Source organism: Neophocaena asiaeorientalis, unplaced genomic scaffold, assembly GCF_003031525.2.
Source record: "Neophocaena asiaeorientalis asiaeorientalis breed wild unplaced genomic scaffold, Neophocaena_asiaeorientalis_V1.1 scaffold668, whole genome shotgun sequence".
Classification (NCBI taxonomy): domain Eukaryota; kingdom Metazoa; phylum Chordata; class Mammalia; order Artiodactyla; family Phocoenidae; genus Neophocaena; species Neophocaena asiaeorientalis.
Window position 1 is genome coordinate 932126 of NW_020174264.1, and position 23001 is coordinate 955126.

At 41.4% G+C, this 23001-nt stretch overlaps 1 protein-coding gene across 3 annotated transcripts in view; it reads left to right on the top strand.

Annotated features, from left to right (window-relative positions):
• GLRA2 (glycine receptor alpha 2) overlaps nt 1-23001 on the top strand; it is a 181583-nt gene that overhangs the window by 144315 nt on the left and 14267 nt on the right. For all 3 annotated transcript variants that reach the window (XM_024755248.1, XM_024755249.1, XM_024755250.1), the window contains exon 8: nt 2915-3064. In XM_024755248.1, the coding sequence (XP_024611016.1) occupies nt 2915-3064 (150 nt within the window). The remainder of the gene's footprint in view (nt 1-2914; nt 3065-23001) is intronic.

The following is a 23001-nucleotide window of genomic DNA, read 5'->3' on the forward strand; positions in this document are numbered from 1 at the left end:
CACAGCTAACATCATACTCAACAGTGAAAAGCTGAAAGCATTTCCTCTAAGATCAGGAACAAGACAAGGATGCCCACTCTTGCCACTTTTATCCAACATGGTATTGGAAGTCCTAGCCACTGCAATCAGAAAATAAGAAATAAAAGGAATCCAAATTGGAAAAGAAGAAGTAAAACTGTCACTGTTTGCAGACGACATGATACTATACATAGAAAATCCTAAAGACGCCACCTACTAGAGCTCATCAATGAATCTGGCAAAATTGCTGCATAAAAAAATTAATATACAGAAATCTGTTACTTTTCTATACACTAACAAAATATCAGAAAGAGTAATTAAGGAAACAATCCCATTTATCATCACATCAAAAAGAATGAAATACCTAGGAATAAACCTACCTAAGGAGGTAAAAGCCTCTACTTAGAAAACTATAAAACACTGATAAAAGAAACTGAAGATGACACAAACAGATGGACAGATATACCACATTCTTGGATTGGAAAAATTAATATTGTTAAAATGATGATACTACCCAAGGCAATCTACAGATTCAATGAAATCCCTATTAAAATACGAATGGCATTTTTCAAAGAACGAGAATAATTGTAAAATTTGTATGGAAATACAAAAGACCCCGAATAGCCAAAACAATCTGGAGAAAGAACAGAGCTGAAGGAATCATTCTCCCTGACTTCAGACTATACTAAAAAGCTATAGTAAACAAAACAGTATGGTACTGGCACAAAAACAGACACACAGATCAATGGAACCAGACAGACAGCCCAGAAATAAACCCACACATTTATGGCCCACTAATCTTCAAGAAAGGAGGCAAGAATATGTAATGGAGAAAAGACAGTCTCTTTGATAAGTGGTGCTGGGAAAACTGGACAGTTATATGTAAAAGAATGAAATTAGAACACTCTCTTACACCATATACAAAAATAAACTCAAAATGGATTAAAGACCTAAATATAAGATCAGAAACCATAAACATTCTAGAGGAAAACATAGGTAGAACACTGTTTGACATAAATCACATCAATATTTGTTTTGGATCTGTCTCCTAAAGCAAAGGAAATAAAAGCAAAAATAAACAAGTAGCTCCTAATCAAACTTAAAAGTTTTTGCACAGCAAAGGAAATCATGAGCAAAATGAAAAGACAACCTATGGAATGGGAGAAAATATTTGCAAATGATATGATCAATAAGGGGTTAATATCCAAAATATATAAACAGCTTATACAACTCAACATCAAAAAAAAAAACAAACAACTTGGGCTTCCCTGGTGGCACAGTGGTTGAGAGTCCGCCTGCGATGCAGGGGACACGGGTTCGTGCCCCGGTCCGGGAAGATCTCACATGCCACGGAGGTGCTGGGCCCGTGAGCCATGGCCACTGAGCCTGCACATCCGGAGCCTGTGCTCCGCAACAGGAGAGGCCACAACAGTGAGAGGCCCGCGTAGCACAAAAAAAACCCCAAAAAAACAAAAAATAAAACAACTTGATTAAAAAAGTGGGCAGAAAACCCAAACACACATTTCTCCAAAGAGGACATGCAGATGGCCAACAGGCACATGACAAGATGTTCAACATCGCTAATCATCAAGGAATTGCAAATCAAAACAACAGTAAGATATCACCTCACACCTGTCAGTATGGCAACCATCAGAAAGAACACAAATAACAAATGTTGGCGAGGATGTGGAGAAAAGGGGTGCAGCCACTAGGGAAAACAGTATGGAGGTTTCTAAAAAAACTAAAAATAGAACTACCATATGACCCAGCAATTCCACTCCTGGGTATATATCTGAAAAAAACAAAAACACTAATTCGAAAAGATACATGCACCCCAGTGTTCATAGCAGCATTATTTAGAATTGCCAAGATATGGAAGCAACCTAAGTGTCCATCAATAGATGTATGGATAAAGAAGATGTAGTGTGTATACAGACACACACACACACACACACACACACACACACACACAAAATGGAATGCTACTCAGCATAAAAAAGAACTAAATTTTGCCATGTGCAACTAAGCCAGACAGAGAAAGACAAATACTGTACGATATCACTTATGTGTGGAATCTAAAAAATACAACAAACTAGTGACTATAACAATAAAGAAAAGAGGGAAGAGATATGGGAACATATGTATATGTATAGCTGATTCACTTTGTTATAAAGCAGAAACTAACACACCACTGACGGGAAGAAGGGAGGGGCAATTTAGGGGTAGGGGATTAAGAGGTAAAAACTATTATGTATAAAATAAGCTACAAGGGGAATACAGCCAACATTTTAAAATAACTACAAATGGAGTACAACCTTTAAAAATTGTGAATCACTATATTATACCCCTGTAACTTGTATAATATTGTACACTTCAATAAAAAAAAGAAGAAACTTGTTTCTGCATCAGTTAGGATCAAAAGCTGAATGGAAATTACAAATTGGTTTTTGAAGGACCCAAAGCCAGATATAGTTTATTTCTCATCCAAGTTTTGGAATTATCTTAATGAGTTTTTAAATGGTAAGAAAAAATAGAAGGAAATGAGCAGTTTCAAGAGTAGCACCCACTGTTTTACCTCAAAGTTTTTTCTTTCTTTTTTTTCACGAAGGCAGTTCTTGTAGTCACCTTTGGAGCTGGTCTCAGGGATGAGGCTACTTGAGCAGGTGGGCTATACTGAGAGAAATGGAACAAGGGCCTGGGGCAGGGGGGCATGTAACTTTCACTGCTCTGCCCAGAATCTGCAAAGTGGGATGGAAAACGCTTAAGCACTTTCTTAAGGAAAGCCTAGAAAATAATCCTTGATGAAGGGAAATGACGTTATTCTGCTGCTCACACCATAAGGAGCCTGGTTTCCCCACAAGTTTTCACGGTGTCTCTGTCTCTCCCTCTCTCTCAGGTCTCCTACGTAAAAGCGATTGACATCTGGATGGCAGTGTGCCTTCTGTTTGTGTTTGCAGCCTTACTGGAATATGCAGCAGTGAACTTTGTCTCCAGGCAGCACAAGGAGTTTCTGCGGCTCCGGAGAAGGCAGAAGAGGCAGAATAAGGTACAGTTGACCCTGAGTGCACACAAAGTCAGGTAGAGCTCGAGGTGGTTATCCAGGCAATGTAATTTAGAAAATAGAACAATACATAGTGAGCAAGAAGCTGAAGGTAATTTTTGTCCCGATTCAGCCTTCTATACTGAATTACTGCTCAGGTTAGTCCTTTAAAATTGGGACAGAGTTGTCACATTTAGCAAATAAAATTCATCAAGACATGAATGGATAAAACAGATGTGGTGTATACACACACACACACACACACACACACACACACACACACACACACACACACACACAAAATGGAATATTACTCAGCCATAAAAAAGAATGGAATAATGCCATTTGGAACAGCATGGATGGACCTAGAGATTATCATACTAAGTGAAATAAGTGAGACAGAGAAAGACCAATATCATATGACATCACTTATATGTGGAATCTAAAAAAAATGATTCAAATGAACTTATTTACAAAACAGAAATAGACTCACAGACATAGAAAACAAACTTATGGTTACCAAAGGGGAAAGGGGGAAGAGGGATAAACCAGGAGTTTGGGATTAACACATACACACTACTATATATAAAATAGATAACCAACAAGGACCTACTGTATAGCACAGGGAACTATACTCAATATCTTGTAATAACCTATAAGGGAAAAGAATGCGAAAAAGAACACACACACACACACATACATATATATAACTGAATCACTTGGCTATACACCTGAAACTGACACAACATTGTAAATTTACTATACTTCAATTTAAAAAATATATAGGGCACACAGTTAAGCCTGAATTTCAGATAAATAATAAATATTTAGTATAAGTACATCCGAGATGTTACATGGAACAGAGTTATATTAATAAATTATTTGTTGTTTATCTGAAATTCAAATGTAACTGGGAGCCCTGTGTTTCATCTAGCAACTGTAGTTGGAGATATATATTCCATATGACAAAATTACTTTAAAATCCTGTTGTTTTGAACATTGATAATTTGTGTGTGCGTCTTTGCTCACAAAACTGCTTTTTTATGAATTGCTCGGCTTTATGTAAATAAGGTCCCTACTCATGTTGATTTCAACCTGAAATATCCAATTAGACTGATCTCATTGTCTCAACTTTAATTTTAATGCAGAAACCCCAAACTTACATTATCTAGAAGTTTGAGGTTGGAAATACATGGCTCGAAATCTCCAGTTCAGTGGTTCCCAAACTCGCCTGCACATTAGAATAGATTGGAGATCTTTCAAAAATCCCAAACCTTGGCCATACCCCATACCCATTAATCCCAGTCTCGGAATGGGGCACAGGTGTATCTTCTGAAGTTCCCCAGGCAATGCCAGTGTGCAGACACATTTGGGAAGCAGTGCCCTGGTTTATAATTTAATTTCGTATAGGACTCCAGAAGCCTTGCACTTGCTTTCAGTTTCAGATTCTGGGAGAGGAATATGCTCTTTGATACGAAGAACTCCAGTGCCTGTAACAATAATACTAGCGAACTGAAGTTAAAATTTCACATACAAGAGATGAGAGAGAGTTTTCAAAATCTGTTCCCCTTAAAAAATGATACATTAAACCTGCTGGGAGCCTAGAAGATAGCATGGAAGATAATGTGGGATCATGGGAGGAACCTTTTTTCAAAATGGAAAATAAAAGAACATGTTTGACAACAGGAATACTGTAGCAAAAAGGGAGAAATCAACAATGCAGTGAAAGGACACCATAATTTCTAGGAAAAACAAAAAACCTTTAGAAGATGAGAAAGGGAGAAATCCAGAACCAAGGGTCAGGGGTGGCCTTACACGGGGACAGATATTTCAGCCATTTTAATAATGACTTAAATTAGTGTCAGTTCATTGATGAGGATACCAAAGCACAGTTAAATAATTTGCCCATGCTCATGCGCCACGAAGTAGCACAGCAAGATCTGAGGTGTGATGCTGTGTCTCCAGAGCCCACGTGCTACACCACTGTACCGACAAAATGGGAGAATGACACTGGTAGCTGGATGATGGTACGACGTAGGAGCTCCTAATTGCTCCTATCATTTCCAAGGATTATGAGGCAGGTTACCAGCTGAAAATGGGATGGAAAGGAGGAATGTAGAAGGTTTAAGGAGGAAAGATATAGTATTAAATAGTAGTTTGGGAGAATAAAAAAGCCATTGCTCCAAGGAGAGAGATGGGGTCAGAATGCTGAGGCAGAGGTAGTGGGAGAGCCCATCTGAGGTGTGTGGTTATGAATTTAAAGTTTACGATTAAATTTAAAACTTTAATTAAAACAATCAGCAGGTGCCCCTTTGCACTCAAAGCTCTGTCATTGACAATTGACTTTTGAAAAAAAAAAAAAGGAGGGGGAGGCATTTCCAATTATTTGTCCCTTAGGAAATGGCATCTTTCCAAAGTAGCACTTTCCAATTTTTTTGAGTCTGAATTATGTTTAGAAAAAATGGTAACGAGAGCTCACACTGATTGAGGGGTTACTATAAACCATACTTTCCATACAAGAATTGATTTAGTCCCCACAACTGTGAGTACTGTGATCATACAGCCCAGTTTACTGCAGAAATCCTGTTCCTGCCTATTTTCCTGATGCCCTGTGAAATTTAGCATTTGTCTTGGATTATTCATTTTAACCCAAAACACTTATTAATAGTTGCATTAAAATAAACTCAGATGGGTTTGGTGGACCTCCACTCTATACATCTGCTTTCTGTCATGGTGTGATCTTCTGGGTTGGGGGTACACAGGTGCAGTACACAAGTTCTCACTTTAACATGTGTTGAAATCTAAAAAATAACCATCCCCATCCCTGGCCTCTGTTCTTGACCCTTTCCAGAAGCAATGTCATAACTAACACTCTTTCCAGGATAGCTGGAAGGGAGCTTGCTGATAAAATGAAGTGCACTCAGACACAAGAGGCTAGGGATAAATCTTTCTTTCTTTTGGTCTGTCAGTGATGAGATACTGCTGTCCTGCTGGCCATTTGGGGCACCAGCCTTGGCCCATGACATGGCATACAAACCTAGAAAGCCACTAGGCCACCCTTTGGTGGGGTCAGTGGAAAACATGAGAAAATCCTAAGTTCAGTGAACATGAGACCAACAAAATAGAGGCTGAGCAGTCTTGCTGTGGGCATCTAAATGCTCATGATTGAATGGCTTTGTCATTTCTTGATGATTTAAATCTGTAATTGTCTTACTGTTTGATAATTACTGTAAAATAAAAAAGCATCAACATTATAGAGTTGGATCGTCCAAGCCACTTTCCACTATCAAAACTGTCCTTGCTGGGATCAATTAAGTGGTCATCCTGCCAATAATGAAGGCAGTGTTCTTATCTCCACTGTACAGATGAGGAGAGGAAAGCCCTGAGAGGTGAGGTAAAACGCCCAAAGCCACACACGCAGGCAGCCTGGCTCCAGTGCCCCGGGCCTCAGCTGCTGCTCTGCAGAGTTCACATCTTGAAACAAACACCTCTAATGCACCCTAATATTTTCTATTCAGTTTTTTTAAGGCTGGTCCGTCAGGGATGAGATTAGGGTGAGGCAAGTGAGATTAGTCACACAAGTACAGGGTCAGATCTTGTATTTATTTAAATTTGGTAGTTTTTCCCCATGGCTTTTTGCATTAATAAGGAATTTTTCAAATACTGCATTAAAATATTGACCTGAAGTACTGGGGTTTTGGCACCCCCTTACATTTTGCACCTGAGACCTTACCTTGCCCTAGTTCCAGCCCAGCTGGTCTTGAACCATTAGACTTTCACAGACCCTAATAGGTTGTGGCCTGAGTTTAAAAACAAAAACAAGGCCACCATGTTAAAATGTTCAATATTCCCAATAAAAAAGTCATCTCTTTAATTTCCCATTAGGAAACTGACCTCCCCAACACAATCCAGCCTGATTCTTTAGACGGTGTAAGAAAATCCCAGAGCAGATTACTTCCCAAAGTGACACTGGCATGATGATTTGTTCAAGGAAGATGTTTACTGAGAGAGCCCTGAGATTACATTTACTTACATGGGAAGAGTGCCTGGTGTTTATTGAACCATCAAGTTATGAAACAGGGTCACTTTCAAGGAGGGGACCAGGCAATTTGCAACTAGGTGTATCTGCTTTACCTTTTCTACATCTCAAAAAGCAGCCAATTTTATCAAAGCAGAGTTTCTCAACAACAATCAAGCTGAGATCTTCACTGACAGAACTTGTAAATCCCTATGGTTGGGCCAACCGCAGCCTGTTAGAAGTTGATGTGCCCCAGGTCTAAGTAGTAAAATCCTATTTTTATGTTACGCCCTCAGCTCCAGTAACTTTTCACACCGTGTGATGGTTTAACAACTTCCCCATAAGAACTTTAAAGCCTCACCTGCGCTTCTCTCGCCCTGTCTTTTTATATCTGGCCACACCACTCCTGACTTTGGCATTGTGCCTGATTTCAGGTTTCCAGTTACCCATAGAGCTCTGACTTCTTTATTTTCAGTGACTAAACAGAAATTGTAGCTGCTTGAGAACATGGCTATGGCTTCTAGGCCACCTGAGGATGAGCTGCCTTTTAAAGGGAATGTTGGGAACACACTGTTTAGACTTCAACCTCCCAGGAAGAAAAGACGGGGCCTCAACCTAATTAGACAACAGGGTGAGAATGTGAGGCCCTGACCAAAATGTCTCACGTGACAGTAACTTGGAAAAGTACTCATTTTTTTTGCAATTTTCCCTTTCCCTCCCTTCATTTCCCTGTCCTTTAATTCTTAGTTAGATTGCCAATTTCCCGAAAGATAACTTCCTAGTAATCTGAAATATATATACATATAACTGAATCACTTTGCTGTACATCTGAAAGTAACACAAAATTGTAAATCAACTATACTTCAATTTAAAAATAAGAATTTCCTGATCCTACCGGGTGGAAATGATACCACTCTTTCAAGCACGCATAGTATGTAATTTGTTCCTTTCATAAGGTGTCACTTTCTACCCATTTGTTGTACGCTTTACAGAAGAATATAAAATTGAAATGTATTGGGGGGATTTACTTAGGACACTCTACCTAGAAATACTTGAATCCTGCTCTTAACCAATCATCTTCCCTTTGGAGGGGAACTGGACCCCTCCAATTCCCCTCCATTGGACCTATTGGAGGGGAATAAACCTACAAGAACAGTAGCTATTTTATCGTTATCCAGGCTTTAGCCTCAAATCCCAGTGCACTGCCCCAGGAGGGGAACAACTTAGAAGCCCTGTCCCTCCACTCGGGAGGTCCAGAGCCCTGCACTATTTCCTCCTCAATGTTCCAAGGCCCTTAGATCTTCCCAGTCCAGTGGGGCGGAAGCCCCACTGGTGAAGGCCAGAAGACAAGGACCCAGAGCAAATGGTCACCTGGGAGTGGCTTTTTCACACCCATGGGGTCCTGGAAAGTCCCCAGTCAGACCAACACTCCTTCCCCTTAAGGACCAAAGTCTCCTTCCTCTCTTTCTGGAGACACCCCTTCAAACACTTAAGGATGGTGAGCCGGCAGGTCTTCTCAAAGTTTCTGAGCTAAACTGACCTAGTCTTTCCTATGATACAGCTTCCAGCCTCTTAGCACACTGGTCACCCTTTCTCTAGTGCGCTAGTGACATCTTGAAGTATGAGTCACAGAATGGGATAGTGCAGGCATGATCAGCATGTAATACAGAAAAGCAGGAATATCCCCTCTCTTTATCTGCACTTTTGTTTTGTTTTGGTTTTGTTTTTGTTTTTGCGGTATGCAGCCCTCTCACTGCTGTGGCCTCTCCCGTTGCGGAGCACAGGCTCCAGACGCGCAGGCTCAGCGGCCACGGCTCACGGGCCCAGCCGCTCCGCGGCACGTGGGATCTTCCCGGACCGGGGCACGAACCCGCGTTCCCTGCGTCAGCAGGCGGACTCTCAACCACTGCGCCACCAGGGAAGCCCTATCTGCACTTTTTAATAGAGCATTAAATTACAGTAGTGCTTTTCAGTAGTCATATTCCACGATTGGCTCATTTTGACGTTGCTAATGCTTGTTCATTTCCCAAGTCTTTTTTTTCCTATTAATACAAATAGCTGTCAAGTTATCTGTTCTTGATTATGTGCTTCATTTTTTTCAAACCTAAAGAAAGGACTTTATATTTATTGCTATAGCTGTTCACCTCGTTGGATTTGGCCCATTTTTTAGAATGTAATAATCTTCTTGATAGTGATTTACTCATATGGAAAATTAGCTACTACTTCTAGCTTTTTAACACTGACAAATAGGTGTCAATGCCCTTCAAGCAAAGGCCACCAGGAACAAGCTGGTAGTTAAGTTGGGTTTACTATACTCTTTGCAGTGAGGGGGAACATAGAGAGGGCTCTAAACTGGGCGATTTGGGAGGAAAGACTACGGAAGCAGAGGTTTGCTCTAGACTGGATGCTGTCAGAAAGCAAGGGAAATTCAGTGATTAGGTATCTCAATAAATCTTATTTATAGGAGGGCAGACTAGAGTGAAAATAAAACTATATTTGGTAAAGAAGCAGCAGTCACTCATTTTAACTGAAAGAAAGATGTTTAGTATTTTCTGGGTGTCATAGTGACCCTGTTTTCATCTGTGCTTAGATAACATTATGAAGTGGCCTTGTTTTGTCTCACTCTGTCATGGTCTCAGAGTAACCCTGAGCTTGGTATTCTGTGAGATTACTACAACTGGCAACATTCAAATGGAGGCTCTGTAATTTACCAGCTCTGTGACCCTGGCAGGTTACTTAAAAAAAAAGAAAAAACTACCTGTGCCTCAGTTTTCTCATCTGTAAATAGAGTTAATATGTATTCACCTCATAGGACTGTGGTGAGAATAAAATGACTTCCCATGGGTAAAGCTCCTAAAATAGGCCCTGGTATGTGCTAAGTTCTACATTTAGTGATTGCTTGTTTTAGTATCCACTTTCTGCACCACAAAGGTATGTGGTAGACTCAGAGCCATAAAGGTTTTGCTCAGTGTATGGGCGAACATAGTCTACAGATTAAAATCAACTATCTTAGAATACAGCAACAGGCTGCCGACCTGCTCCCTCCCCCATTTTTACTCCTCTCGTCTCTCTTCCACAAAGGGAAATTAGACTGCACAGCAAGATGTCAGCCAGGTACAGCTATGTTTATAATCATAGGGTTGAAATAATGAATTCGTGCTCTTACTCTACAGTGTCCAAACAAGAGAAGTAGAAAGATTGAGGCTAAGCTGAATTCTTCCATTTTACCTCCCACTGCTAAGATGTAGTTTAGCCACAGCCAGTCAGTACAAGGGCACTTTTCTCAAAGTTACAGAGCCCATTAAGACCCTGCCAACCCAATTAGAATGTAAACGGACTTTGAAAGAAGGCTGCTGAAAGGCAGATGTCACTACCACTAAGCCTAACCGACCAAACAAATCTAAGCAAACAGGGGACCCACTGAACTATATTCAGAGTAAGGTCAACCTTTGATAATCTTGCTTTTTAAGGTCTCTCACCTTTTACTTCCTCTCCAAAGGATTAGAGCAGTGGTTCTCAACCTGGGCTATTCTGCCCTCCCCCCACAAGGCACATCTGACAATGTCTGGAGATACGTTTGGTTGTTACAGCCAAGGGAGGGATGCTACTAGCCCCTAGTGGGTAGAGGCCAGGGATGCTGCTAAATATCCTACAGTGCACAGGACAGCGCCCACGACAAAGGATTATCCAGCCCTAAATGTTGCCAGTTCCACGGTGGAGAAAACCTTGGTTTAGAACATTGGTAGGTTACACTTCTCAGTACGAAACATTCTACGTTATTTTCTGTTTCTTGTATGTAAATCGTGCCACCCTTGCAAACACCCGCCCACCAAGGCAGGAGAGCACTTCCGGTTCTGCTAACATCAGTCAGAGTCAATTCCTGCTTGATTCACATACACGTGGGGCCCATTGGGCGATGGCCAGTTGTCTTTCCCTTACATTAGAAAAAGGCAAATTCTATTCAGCAGCCTACCTTCTAAAAATTGATTTATTTATTCAAACGCACACTCAACCGAGTAGGAAGGACAACTGCATCTGATTGGCTTCATTCATTAAGACACAATTCACGTGGATGCCTCCTACCCCCAAAAAAGATCTCTGATGCTATGCATAGCTTCATGCATGAAGTAAGGCAGGGTCACATCTGGAAAATACTAGGTTCAGACTCTGAATTAACATCCTGATTCTGAGAGATGAAGATGCTTGTATGTGGGCAGGGAAAAAAATTAAGCTCTTTATCACACCTATTTAGGGAATGCTCATCGATGCGAAGAGTCATAATGTAAACTTATTTTTAGGATTAACACGTGAACATGTGTGGTTCGATAGGCGCACACATCCACGTTTGGTGTTAAAGAGAAAGGGAAGGCAGTAGGACAGCATCAAACAAGCAACAAAGAGTTTTATTCATTCTAGAGAAGACCCAGTGGGAAACTCTTAAAGTGGGTTTGTTCCTCAGATTGGGAGAATGCCTAGGAATCCTCATTCCGCAGACCAGCACAGGAGTTGAGAATAACCACCAGCAAGTGCATTTGTCCGGTTGCAGACTGCAGTGAACAGTTCACAGGCGGTGCTGGTGTATGGACTGCATCTTGACCGTCCTGCTCTAGATCAGCACTTCTCCAACTCTGGTGCACGTGAGCATCACCTGAAGCCTAGGCAACACACAGAACTCTGGGCTCCAGCCCAAGAGGCGCTGACTCAGTAGGTCAGAGCCTGGGACTTTTGCAACATTTGCGGGCCAGGTGATGCTGATGCTGCTGGTCCAGAGACCCACACTTTGAGTAGTGAGGCTCCAGAGAACTCTGTAAAACGGCTTTCGGTAAGAAAATGCCGTGATTACCTCATACCTTTGCTACTAACATGTCCACAGTCATGTCAAGGACATTAACCTCAGAGATTCCACGTTGGGAAACTAGCCACTGAAAGATTAACAAACAGAAAATACTTTATGAAGGTATTTTTAGATTGAAGATCGCTACAGGTCTCCTTTTTCCTTGTCCTTGGAAGGAAGCTTTCTCTTTTCCTTTCAAGAAGAACACAGTGCAACAGTGTATGTTCTCTCTTGTCATTTAGCATTTTTTCCATATTCTGCCACATGTTTGCACAAAGTACTTAAAGAGGATTTCATACATCATTAAATAAGGTAACAACTGCTTCCTTAGCAAGCAGGATGTTGAAGAGGTTGTAGATGCTTCTCCTGGGAGGCAGGAGGCATGTTTGGTTTTTGTCTTAAAGGTTGAGGGGTTCAGATGAGGCTTTCACAGACCTGTGTGGATTAGGAGTTTGAACTTAACTGCGAAAGCCAGGAAGAAAAAAGAAATGTCACTGTACTTTGTAATTCCCCTATACCACCAAGGTACAGAGCTGATACTTGTCAGGGGTATAGAGGCCTCAAATATTTTTCAGTTGTTGCTTCTTCCATTTTCTTAGGTATTGTGACAGACTGTTCTTTTAGGGCATCCAGTATGGAATTCCCTTTTGCAAGATGCAAAGTGACTTGCAGAAGCAGCCTTGCAAATTAAATGCCTGTCTTTGTAGTGTCTCCCTCCGATTCCTTCTTTCATCTCGGGCTATTTCCCATTATCTCTATTTTCTTTACTACCTTCCTTCCTACTAGGTCATATTTTTCTGACTCTGATTTTCTTCTCTTCAAAATTTTCACTTTCCCTTACCTTCAGACTATTTCACTGGTTCATTCACTCATAGATTCAGTGTAGATGTATTGCACACTTTCTACAAGCCATCCACAAAGTCTGTCCTTGGGATGCTCACAGGCCAGGTAGAGACAGAAAACGTGTCGGCTTATTAGTCTATGTACATACGATATATTGTGATACAGACTCTACGGTAAACGCTGTGGACGCCCCACCCATACCCCCACGGCACTCTCTGCTTCTAAACACAGCGGTGGCTTCCTACTACAAGTTCTGCTCTGCCTTGGTGTGAGGAGGAGGGTGTCTTAGGCCCCAGAAGCATGCTCCAGTTTTGCAGGGCAAGCTGGCAACACTGAGGGCTTACTCCAGGAACAGCCCTCCGTCAGTAACCGCTGGGGGCGAGGGTTAAATATCCCAACTTCCTTGTCCCTCGGAGGCATGTTCTACACTGGCTCCCAGGGGTTCCAAGTGGCCCTGAGCCCCAGTTGCCCACACTGTAACCTTTGTACCAATGCACCTTTGACATTGTTTCTTTCCCCACCTCACTTTCCCACTCCTCTACTGGTGCCTCCTGAGATCGTCTCCCGAGATGACCTCCCATATAAACTATCTGTACTCATATCTTTGTCTCAGGGCCTTCTAGAAAAAGCCAACTAAGACAGTACCAAGCCAACACGTGTGCTCCCTCAGGGTTGAGTAACAAGACAGGAAGCTGGAGAGGTGAACAGGTGCTAGGCAAGGAAAGGCTCCACACCATGCTAAGAGGGATGAACTTCCTCCTCAGGGCAATGGGGAGACACTAAGTTTTTAAGTAGGGAGGGGATGCCATGGTGAAATTTTCATTATGAAAAAAAAGTCCAGTTGGGCACTACGGAAAATGCTTCAAACAGAGCAGGACAGGAGGCAAGAGGAAGAGGAGAAGGTTCTTGTTTTAATCAATACCAGAGATAATGAGGGACTGAAAGGTAACAAGAAATTAAATAATTTCTAAAAAATTAAGAAGGCAAAATCACCCACTCTTCTCACTTTTATTCAAGATAGTCCTAGCCACAGAAATTAGGCAAGAAAAAGAAATAAAAGGCATCTAAATTGGAAAGGAAGAAGTAAAACTGTCACTTTTTAGAAAACCGTAAAGATTCCACCAAAAACCTGTTAGAACTAGTAAATGAATTCAGTACAGTCACAGAATACAAAAATCAATATACAAAAATCTGTGGCATTTCTATACACTAATAACAAACTATCAGAAATAAATTAAGAAAACTATCCCATTTACAGTTGCATTAAAAAGAATAAAATACCTAGAAATAAATTTAACCAAAGAGGGAAAAGACCTGGGCACTGAAAACTTTAAGACACTAATGAAAGAAATCAAAGACACAAATGGAGAGATATTCCATGCTCATGGATTGGGAGAATAGTTAAAATGTCCATCCTACCCAAAGCAATCTACAGATTGCAATCCCAATCAAAATTCCACCGGCATATTTCACAAAACTAGAACAAATAATTCTAAAATTTGTATGGAACAACAAAATATCCCAAAGAGCCAAAACAATCTTGAGAAAGAAGAACAAGATTCTGATTTTGGTGAGTAATCAAAACAGTATGGTACTGGCACAAAAACAGATCAATGGAACACAAAGGGCACCCCAAAATAAACCCACACATATATGGACAATTAACTAACAAAGGAGCAAAGAACATCCAAGGGAGGACACTCTCTTCAATAAATGGTGTTAGGGAAACTGGACAGCCACACACAAAAGAATGAAACTGGACCACTATCTTATAGTATACACAAAAATTAACTCAAAATGGATTAAACACTTCAATGTAACACCTGAATCCATAAAATTCCTGGAAGAAATCATAGGCAGTTAGCTCCTTGACATCAGTCTTACTGAGTTTTTTTTGGTGGATCCAAATCCAAAGGCAAGGGAAACAAAAACAAATGAGACTACATCAAATTTGAAAGCTTCTACACAGCAAAGACAACTATCATCAAAACAAAAAGGCGAACTGTGCAATGGGAGATAGGATATTTACAAACAATATGTCTGATAAGGGGTTAATATCTAAAATACATTAAAAAACAACCTAATTAAAAAATGGGCAGAGACTCTCAATAGACATTTTCCCAAAGAAGATATACAGATGGCAAACAGGCACATGAAAAGATGTTCAACATCACTAATTATTAGGGAAATGCAAATCAAAATCACAATGAGATATTGCCTCACACCTGTTAGAATGGCTATTACTGAAAAGAAAAGAAATCGCAAATGTTGGAGAGGATGCAAAGAAAAAGGAACCCTTGTACACTGTTAGTGGGAGTGTAAACTAGTGTAGCCACTATGGGAAACAGTATGGAGACTCCTCAAAAAATTAAGAATAGAACTACCATATGACCCAACTATTCCACTTCTGGATGTTTGTCCAAAGAAAATGAAAACACTACTTCAAAAAGATATGTACACCCCTATGTTCACTGCAGGTCACATGCCTGTGAAGAGTAAGGCTTTTGCCAGACAGAATGGATAAACAGACAAAAGTATGACTCATGTGATGGTCCAAGGAGAGGGGTAGAGAAATGGATATAATGTCAAGAGGAGAAGAAGGAGAATGAAAAGAGAACGAACATTTTCCACGTAAATGAAAATGTGACCAATACAGTAGTTACCCCCCACCCCTTTTTGGCAATAAAACAGTTACCCCAGGTCCTTAACATCAGTGATCCTCTAATTATCAAACTTAGTTGAAGTTCTAGTTTTGCACACAGACTCTTTTAAGAGACTTTTGCTATACAATTTTTTTTAAAGGGAATTCAACATTAAAATAAGAAAATTGCATCACCTATTCTCCTTTTGGTGCTATGTGTGTTTTGTTTGCTAGGATAGACAGAGTCCCAGACAAATGATTTCAACACAGAGTGTTGTGTACCACATGAGAGGTTTAAGTGTAAGATTTCGTGATGACCAAGGAGAGAGCATCTCCTCCACTTAGTAGCACCAGGGAACTGACTGTTCACCTGGGTCTTGACACAGGAATAAGAACCTGACAGATGAAAAAGGGGTGAGGAGGATGTTCTGGCTGAGGGAACAGTTATGCAAAGGCTCAGAAGCAAGAAACAACAGGGTGCTTTCAAGTCATCATCAAGAGTTGGGTCTCAAATACCATATGATATCACTTATATGTGGAATCTAAAATATGACACAAACAAACTTATTTACGGAACAGAAACAGACTCACAGACATAGAGAACAGACTGGTGGTTGCCAAGGGGGCGGCGGGGGGGAGGGATGGAGTGGGAATTTGGGATTAGCAGATACAAACTATTACATATAGGATGGATAAACAACCAGGTCCTATTATATAGCACAGGGAACTATATTCAATATCCTGTGATAAACCATAATGGAAAAGAAAATATATGTGTATAACTGAGTCACTCTGCTATACAACAGAAATTAACACAACATTGTAAATCAACCATACTTCAATTTAAAAAAATACTTTCATAAGGATGAAAACAGAAAAAGAACTTAAAGCAAAAAAAAAAAAAAAGAGCTGGGTCTGGCCAAGTGTTGGGGACATGGAGGGATGAGGAAGAAAACTACAGCTGCTCACGAAGTGGGAGCCACCAAAAGGTCTTAAAGATGCTATAATCAGAATGGAACTGTAGGAATGTCGCTCTGTACAGAAATGGAATGGATGGAATGAGGCAGTGTCAGGAAAATGCTGCTGCAGCGTTTCTAATTAAACACTTTTAATTGTACACTTACCTAAAAGCCCCTCCCCAGAGGCATAGATTATTATGAATACACGTTTACCTTTTTGTAGTTTTGCTGCAACTACCTTTCCAAATCTGACATACATACTGTGACCTTAGCAAAGCTTGCCTTACATAAGTGTAAATACGAAAATGCCTTTGCGGTTTGAATTATTTGCAGTAACACATGCTTCTCTCTCTTTTTTTAATATTTATTTTATTTAATTATTTATTTTTGGCTGCGTTGGGTCTTCGTTGCACGTCAGAGTGTTCTGCCTATGTTTTCCTCTAACACATGCTTCTTATCGTTGCTATAATATCACCACAAACTTAGTGGTTTACAACAAGACAAATTTATTATCTTAAGTCTGGAGGTCAGAAGTGCAATACGGGCCTCCCTGGGTGAAAATCAGGTATCGGCAAAGTTGCATAGCTTCTGGAGGCTTGTGGGGTTGTCAGGATCCGGGGGCAGATCAGGGGAAACTGTGCTCGCGAGCGGCAGTACCACAGCACAAGCTGTAGGGATGGGCTTGAGCAGGACTGCACGGGGGGATGGGGGGAGTCCCTCACGGCAGGCACCGGGCCAGGGGCTGACAACGACGAGCTACCGACGAGAAGGGACGAGGAGATCCGAGAGCGGGCCTTAATTGTCTTGGTGGCGGCATTCAGCAGCATGCAGGCAGGGTCCCATTGGAGAGCTCCGAAGGGCAGCAGCGGCTTGGGGTCTTCTAACCACAGACTCTACCTTATCACTGGCCAGCAGACGCCAGGCATAGTTATATGAGGTGTGCGAAGCAGGCAGGCTCTAGGGGACTAACAATCTGCTTGTTTGGGCCATTTAAAAAATTATTCAATGTGTAAAATTTGCATTTGGTGCCAGCAGGCTTTTGAGCTAACAGGTCTCAGCCTACAATGGAGAAATAAACAACCTAGGGGGCCAGTACGCGGTGGCCACCTGCATGTTGTTATGTAACAAAGTTCTAGGGGAGAATCTGATTTCTTGCCTTTTCCAACTTCTAGAGGCCACCGACATTCCCTGACTTACAGCCCCCTCTCTCCATCTTGAAAGCCAGCAACACTGCATCTCTCTGACCCTCCTTCCACAGGCACGTATCCCTCTGACCACAGCTGGGAAAGATTCTCCACTTGTAAGAGCCTTGTGATTAAATTGGACTCACCTGGATAATCCAGGGCCCTCTCTTCATCTCTAGGGCCTTAACTCAATCACACGTGCAAACTCTCTTTGCCCTGGAAAGTAACATATTCACAGGTTCCAGGGATAAGGACATGGACATCGTTGGTGGCCATTATTCTGACGACCACACATGGCAGTGGTTTCCTGCGACTGTCTGAGAGCGTCCACAGACCACTCTAGCGCTCTCCATGCATCCTTGAGGCAGGCCAGAAGTGCCAGAGCGGCTCTCAACCAATGAGAGCTGGGGTGTTGGGGGCCAAATACTCAGCTTCCGCAGCCCTTGGTAGGTCCAAGTCTGAGGCTGAGAGGTTTGAGCCCCACTTGCCAACACTGGTGATGGCTGATCATTCACACCCCCTCTACTGACTTTCGCCCTTGTCCTGTCCCACTTCCCGCCAATACTACCTTCCAAATAAACTACTCGCACACAAATACCTTGTCTCAGGGTTGCTTTGGAGAGAACAAAAGCAACGCCTCCTGGGCAGAGGACTGATGACAATCACGGTCCCATTTAATCCCGTCCTCTGCCTCCTCACCAAATACCAAACAGATCCTGGAGAACTTTTGTGCCCAAAGTGTGAAAACAGAGGGCTAAGGATCTAGAAAGAGCAGCGAGTGGGAAAACAGTGGTTCCTTCAAATTACAGATAAACAACTGCATTCCATCTATTGCAACCTACAGTTGGAAATGCTAAAATATGTTCGTGCTACTGGATTTTCCAAACAACTTGACAGGTTTCATGATACAACTCTATCTCTTTATGTCCCGGAAATCTAAGCCTGTGCCTTCAGCTCTGTTACTGTCTAAGACTGATGGCAGATATCTTAAACCTTCTCCTTTGACTGGATAGCTCTTAATTGCTGTAGAATTCTTCACGATGATGCAAGCTGTAGTTATTTCAACAGAACTGGATTCCCATAAAAAGATCAAACTAAATGAGAGAAGTCTGGTGCCTCTCTGACGTTAAATTAAAGAGATGTGGGTTTACTAATCACAATATGAATTTGTCTTCTCTCAATAGTATTCTTGTTTGTAATAAACTCACTTGAGGACAAAACGCTTAAGTGAAGCTGGAGTTACTTCCCATCTGACTGATGCATGGTCATCAAAAGCAAGGGCAATCATTTACAAAATAAATGATCCTGGCTTTGCTCTGAAGCGGGTATAAAGAAATGGGCCGTTTTCTTAGTTTTCGCTCTAAGCTGCTGGACAGCCCTAGAATTCATTTGATTAACAAATATTTTTTATAATGCTTGCTTTGTACAGAGTTATGTTTTAGTAACGGGGAGTGAGGCTATGAAAACTGCTTGAAACTGGCTCCATGCAGCTTCAGAGATCAATAAGAAAACAAATTAAATGCAAAAATTTTCTAATATGGAATAGAGAATGTTAAGAACCATAATATAGTCGGAGCCGTGGCAATTCCTAGGAAGGGAAAATACTCCCAGCTGACAAGGAGGGGCTGTTCCCAAGGAGGAAGTGGCACTTGTAAACTTCATTTCGTCTTGGAATGTTAAGTGTAAGGTATTCTCATATCATCGTATTATTGTGAATAAATAAAATAGAATTAGATATTCTATTTCATAGGTAATGAAAATTCCACTCTTGAAGTTGACGTTCAATGCTCACCAGAAAATGGTCCCGTCCTATCTTGCTGACAGTATACCTCTCATTTGCAATAGATGAACCTGGAGAGCTTCCCACACTGAGACGTTCAGGGTGAAAGCGAGAGTCAGTGACATGGAAACGTCCTTTAATCTAAAGCAGTGGTTCTCAAGCAGAGGCTAGTTCTCCCCTGCCCCAGGGGACACTGGCAATGTCTGGAGGCATTCTGGTGGGGGTGAGGGGGAGAGACTACGCGACACTGACATTAAGTGGGTAGAGGCCGGGATGCTGCTAGGCATCCTACAAAGCACAGGACACAGCACTCACGGCAAAGAACCATCTGGTCCAAATGTCAACAGTACCAAGGTTAAGAAACCCTGATCTCAGGGACAGAGACACACAGAGGGCTGAGGCTTCTGAGAGAAAAAAAAAGTTCAGCTTCATAATTACAATCTGCTTACAAAGATACTACTCAGGTGAGCAGTAAATAATTAGAACTGATGTAACCCAAAAGAAGAGCCAGAAAAACCTTTTAGTTAGGAATTTCCTCTTTAGTAAGTTAGCTCTTTATTCTATATAAGCTTCTATTTATACCAGATAGTCAAAAAAAAAGGGGATCCAAAATATGGTTCTTTGTCCTGGTAACAAGAGTGTGAACTTCGTTGGGCATAGAATTTAACTGCTTTTCAAGAAGTTGACGCAAGTGTAAACGTGAGGAGGTTAAGTTATTGAATGTTCCCACTTCATCTCACTCTGTCTGCTGTCGGATTTATTCAAGAGCAACAAAAGTCACATCAGAAATGAGTCCTCACATTTTCTAGAGACAAGATAGTGCAGTAGAGCAAGGTTCTCAATCCTGGCTACACAGTATAGTCAGCTGGGAGTTTTTGAAGATTTCCGCATGCCCAGACCACACCCCAGACCAATTAAGGCAATCTTTGTGGGGGGTGGGAATCAAAACATCTTGATTTTTTTTTTAAATCTTTACCAGCTGATTCCAAGGTGTAGCCAAGTTTGAGAACTACTTTGCTAGATCCTCGCTTCTTAAAATGCACCTGTTGACCAGCAGCACAGGCATCACCTGGAGCGGGTTAGAGATGCAGACTCTCAGGCCTCACCCCAGACCTACTGCATCAGAACCTGCATTGTAACAGGGGATTCACAAGCACACTGAAGCTCGAGAAATGCTGCTCTAGAACGTCTTGCAAAACAGTCCATTTTTTTAATGTACACATATTGCAGTATGCACAGTCTAACACAAGGCACGCTATTAAGGCATAGCAAAATGCCCCAAAGCGCTAAATAAAATTAATTTTCATGTGATGAGGAATGCTAAGTTCATCACTATGACCGCTCTCTTTTTCAGTAATCGTATTTATTTTTAATTATGAAAGATTTCAGTCATACAGAGTAATTTAATCCTGCGTTGCTTATTGTCAGTTGCTTTCGTTTTTCCTAAGAAGAGCAGCTCTAGCTATTCAGTGGCCTAGGATTATCACCTGGTATCGAGAGCCAGACGGGAACCTACGCCACACCTTTTCCCATAACTGAGAAGGTGCCCTCTCTAAGCTCTGTGTTCACACGAGCGAGGAGGAGACCGTGTGAAATGCCATCCAATAGAATCCATGCCAGGGTGAGGAGTTTCACTGTGGTTAACAGGATTGAACTGTGCACGCCTGTATGATAGTAAAACAGTTCTAAATAGTCATACGACTTCTGGAAAGAACAAAATGCTTCGAATTAAGATAGCTTGGCTGTGGTATCTCCATAGGGAGTTTCTGAGGTTTGCTAAATGTCGTACAGACAGCCAGTTCCTGGCTGCCAGACCATAGATGACTTAATTCATCATAGTACCAACAAACGCTCTTTCACACTTCCAGTCTCTGAGGACAGATTGATGAAAAAAAACTTATAAAAATCTCTTTCATGAAGCCAGATTTTTTCATACCAGCCAAATATCCCCTCAACATGTTTCATTATAGCACACTTTTCTAGAATAATTCTGCCATAGAATTCCTGTCCTGTTTAAAAATATACACCTCTTCTCTTAAAATCATAAAAATAAAGAGATAGGAGACAATCATGGCATAGTGAAATGAGCTTTGGCCAGGCGTCCAGCTGGCTGAATCAAAATCCTGGCTGGTACTATACCTGCTGAGTGATGTGGAGCCGTGGTCTTATACTCTGGGTCTTAGTTTCTTCAACTGTAAAAAGGGTCTAATAAACCCTTTGTCACGGGGTTACTATTAGGAGGAAGCAAGATTATGCATGTGAATGAACCATGGTGCCTTGCACACAGCCAACACTCATCAAGTATTTCCTTTCTCTTCCCTTCGTCTGTTTTTTAAAAAAAAACCTGCAGGAAAATGTCATCAGAAATCTAACCAGCAAAGGCTATTACTCATCTTTCAATCTGAAGAGCCTGTCACATTGTCTGGTACATACTAGGTACTTGAGAAATGTTGAATGAATTGTGGGTTTCTACTCGGGGCTCATAGCTCAGTGGCCTGAAGGTGGGAAACCAGCCAGCACTAAGTCATCAGAAGTCATGCCATTTCTTATACGAGGCAGTTAAACATACAGAGCTGTGTCTTCCTAAGGATCCAGCCCACTGGCGTCTGACTTCTAGCCCAACACACAACAAATCTGTGGGGAAAGGGATGGACAGCTACCTGGAATAGTATAATAGAGCTCTTGATGTAAACGTATCTCCTCATGCTCATGTACAATGTCCTCTGACTCTTGAAAACGATCCTATGTATTATTTTGACTAATTTCATCGCCCACTGTTTAGTGCACAAGAGACTCACAACTATAGTATTCAACTCCAACCTAATAAAGGCAAGCATTTAGGAGAGAATAGGAAAAGGGCATGGCTACTGCTACACAGAGGTGAGCTAAGGACGGAAGGCTGACTTGTCATTCAGCAGGGAGACAAGTCAAAGAGAATCGCTAGACACGAAGAACAGGACATGGAAAGGCCTAGAGATGTGGAAAAGTTTGGGCCACTGAGGGAACAGAGTTTCTAAAGCATAGGTTATGTCATGAGAAAAGATGGAAAGTGAAACTCGAACAGTCTGTTACGGCCTGATTATAAAGGGGCTGGCAACCTGTGCCAGCAGGATCTGCATGTTTATTCCGGAGGCAAATGATCAGTTCATGGATAACCAGAAAAGTGAATTCGGAATCCTTGATCACTGAAGCTTATTTCTTGTAACAGAAAGTTGCTTCTCCTGTGAAGCTCTAGAGGACTTGGAAGCATTTACTGCTACCTTATTGCTAAAATCAAACAAAAGCTGTATACATGTAGAGTCTAGGGCTCGGTAGGAAGTGGCAGGGCCTAGCACATGTCCTGTGCTACATACCTTCACGCACACTCTCTTAATTAGAAACTCGACTGGTTGACAATTAGATCAACAGATCCCGGTATTATTTTCGAATTGTGCCCAATTTCTGTCTTCTGGGTTTATTGCCATCAATCTTCCCTCTGGGCCTGCAGACAACTTTCTGTCTGAAATCTTAAATCTGGTAGCCATAGTAATGAAGCAGAGAGGAGGGGAGATCTTGGAAATGCAGTACAGATAAAAAGAAAAATGAAAAAAAAAGAAAAAGGAAAAGGAAAACAAAACAAAACAAAAAAAAACCCTTCCATTCTTTCCCGTTTTCCTTTTCCTAATTTTTTTTTTTTTTTTTTTT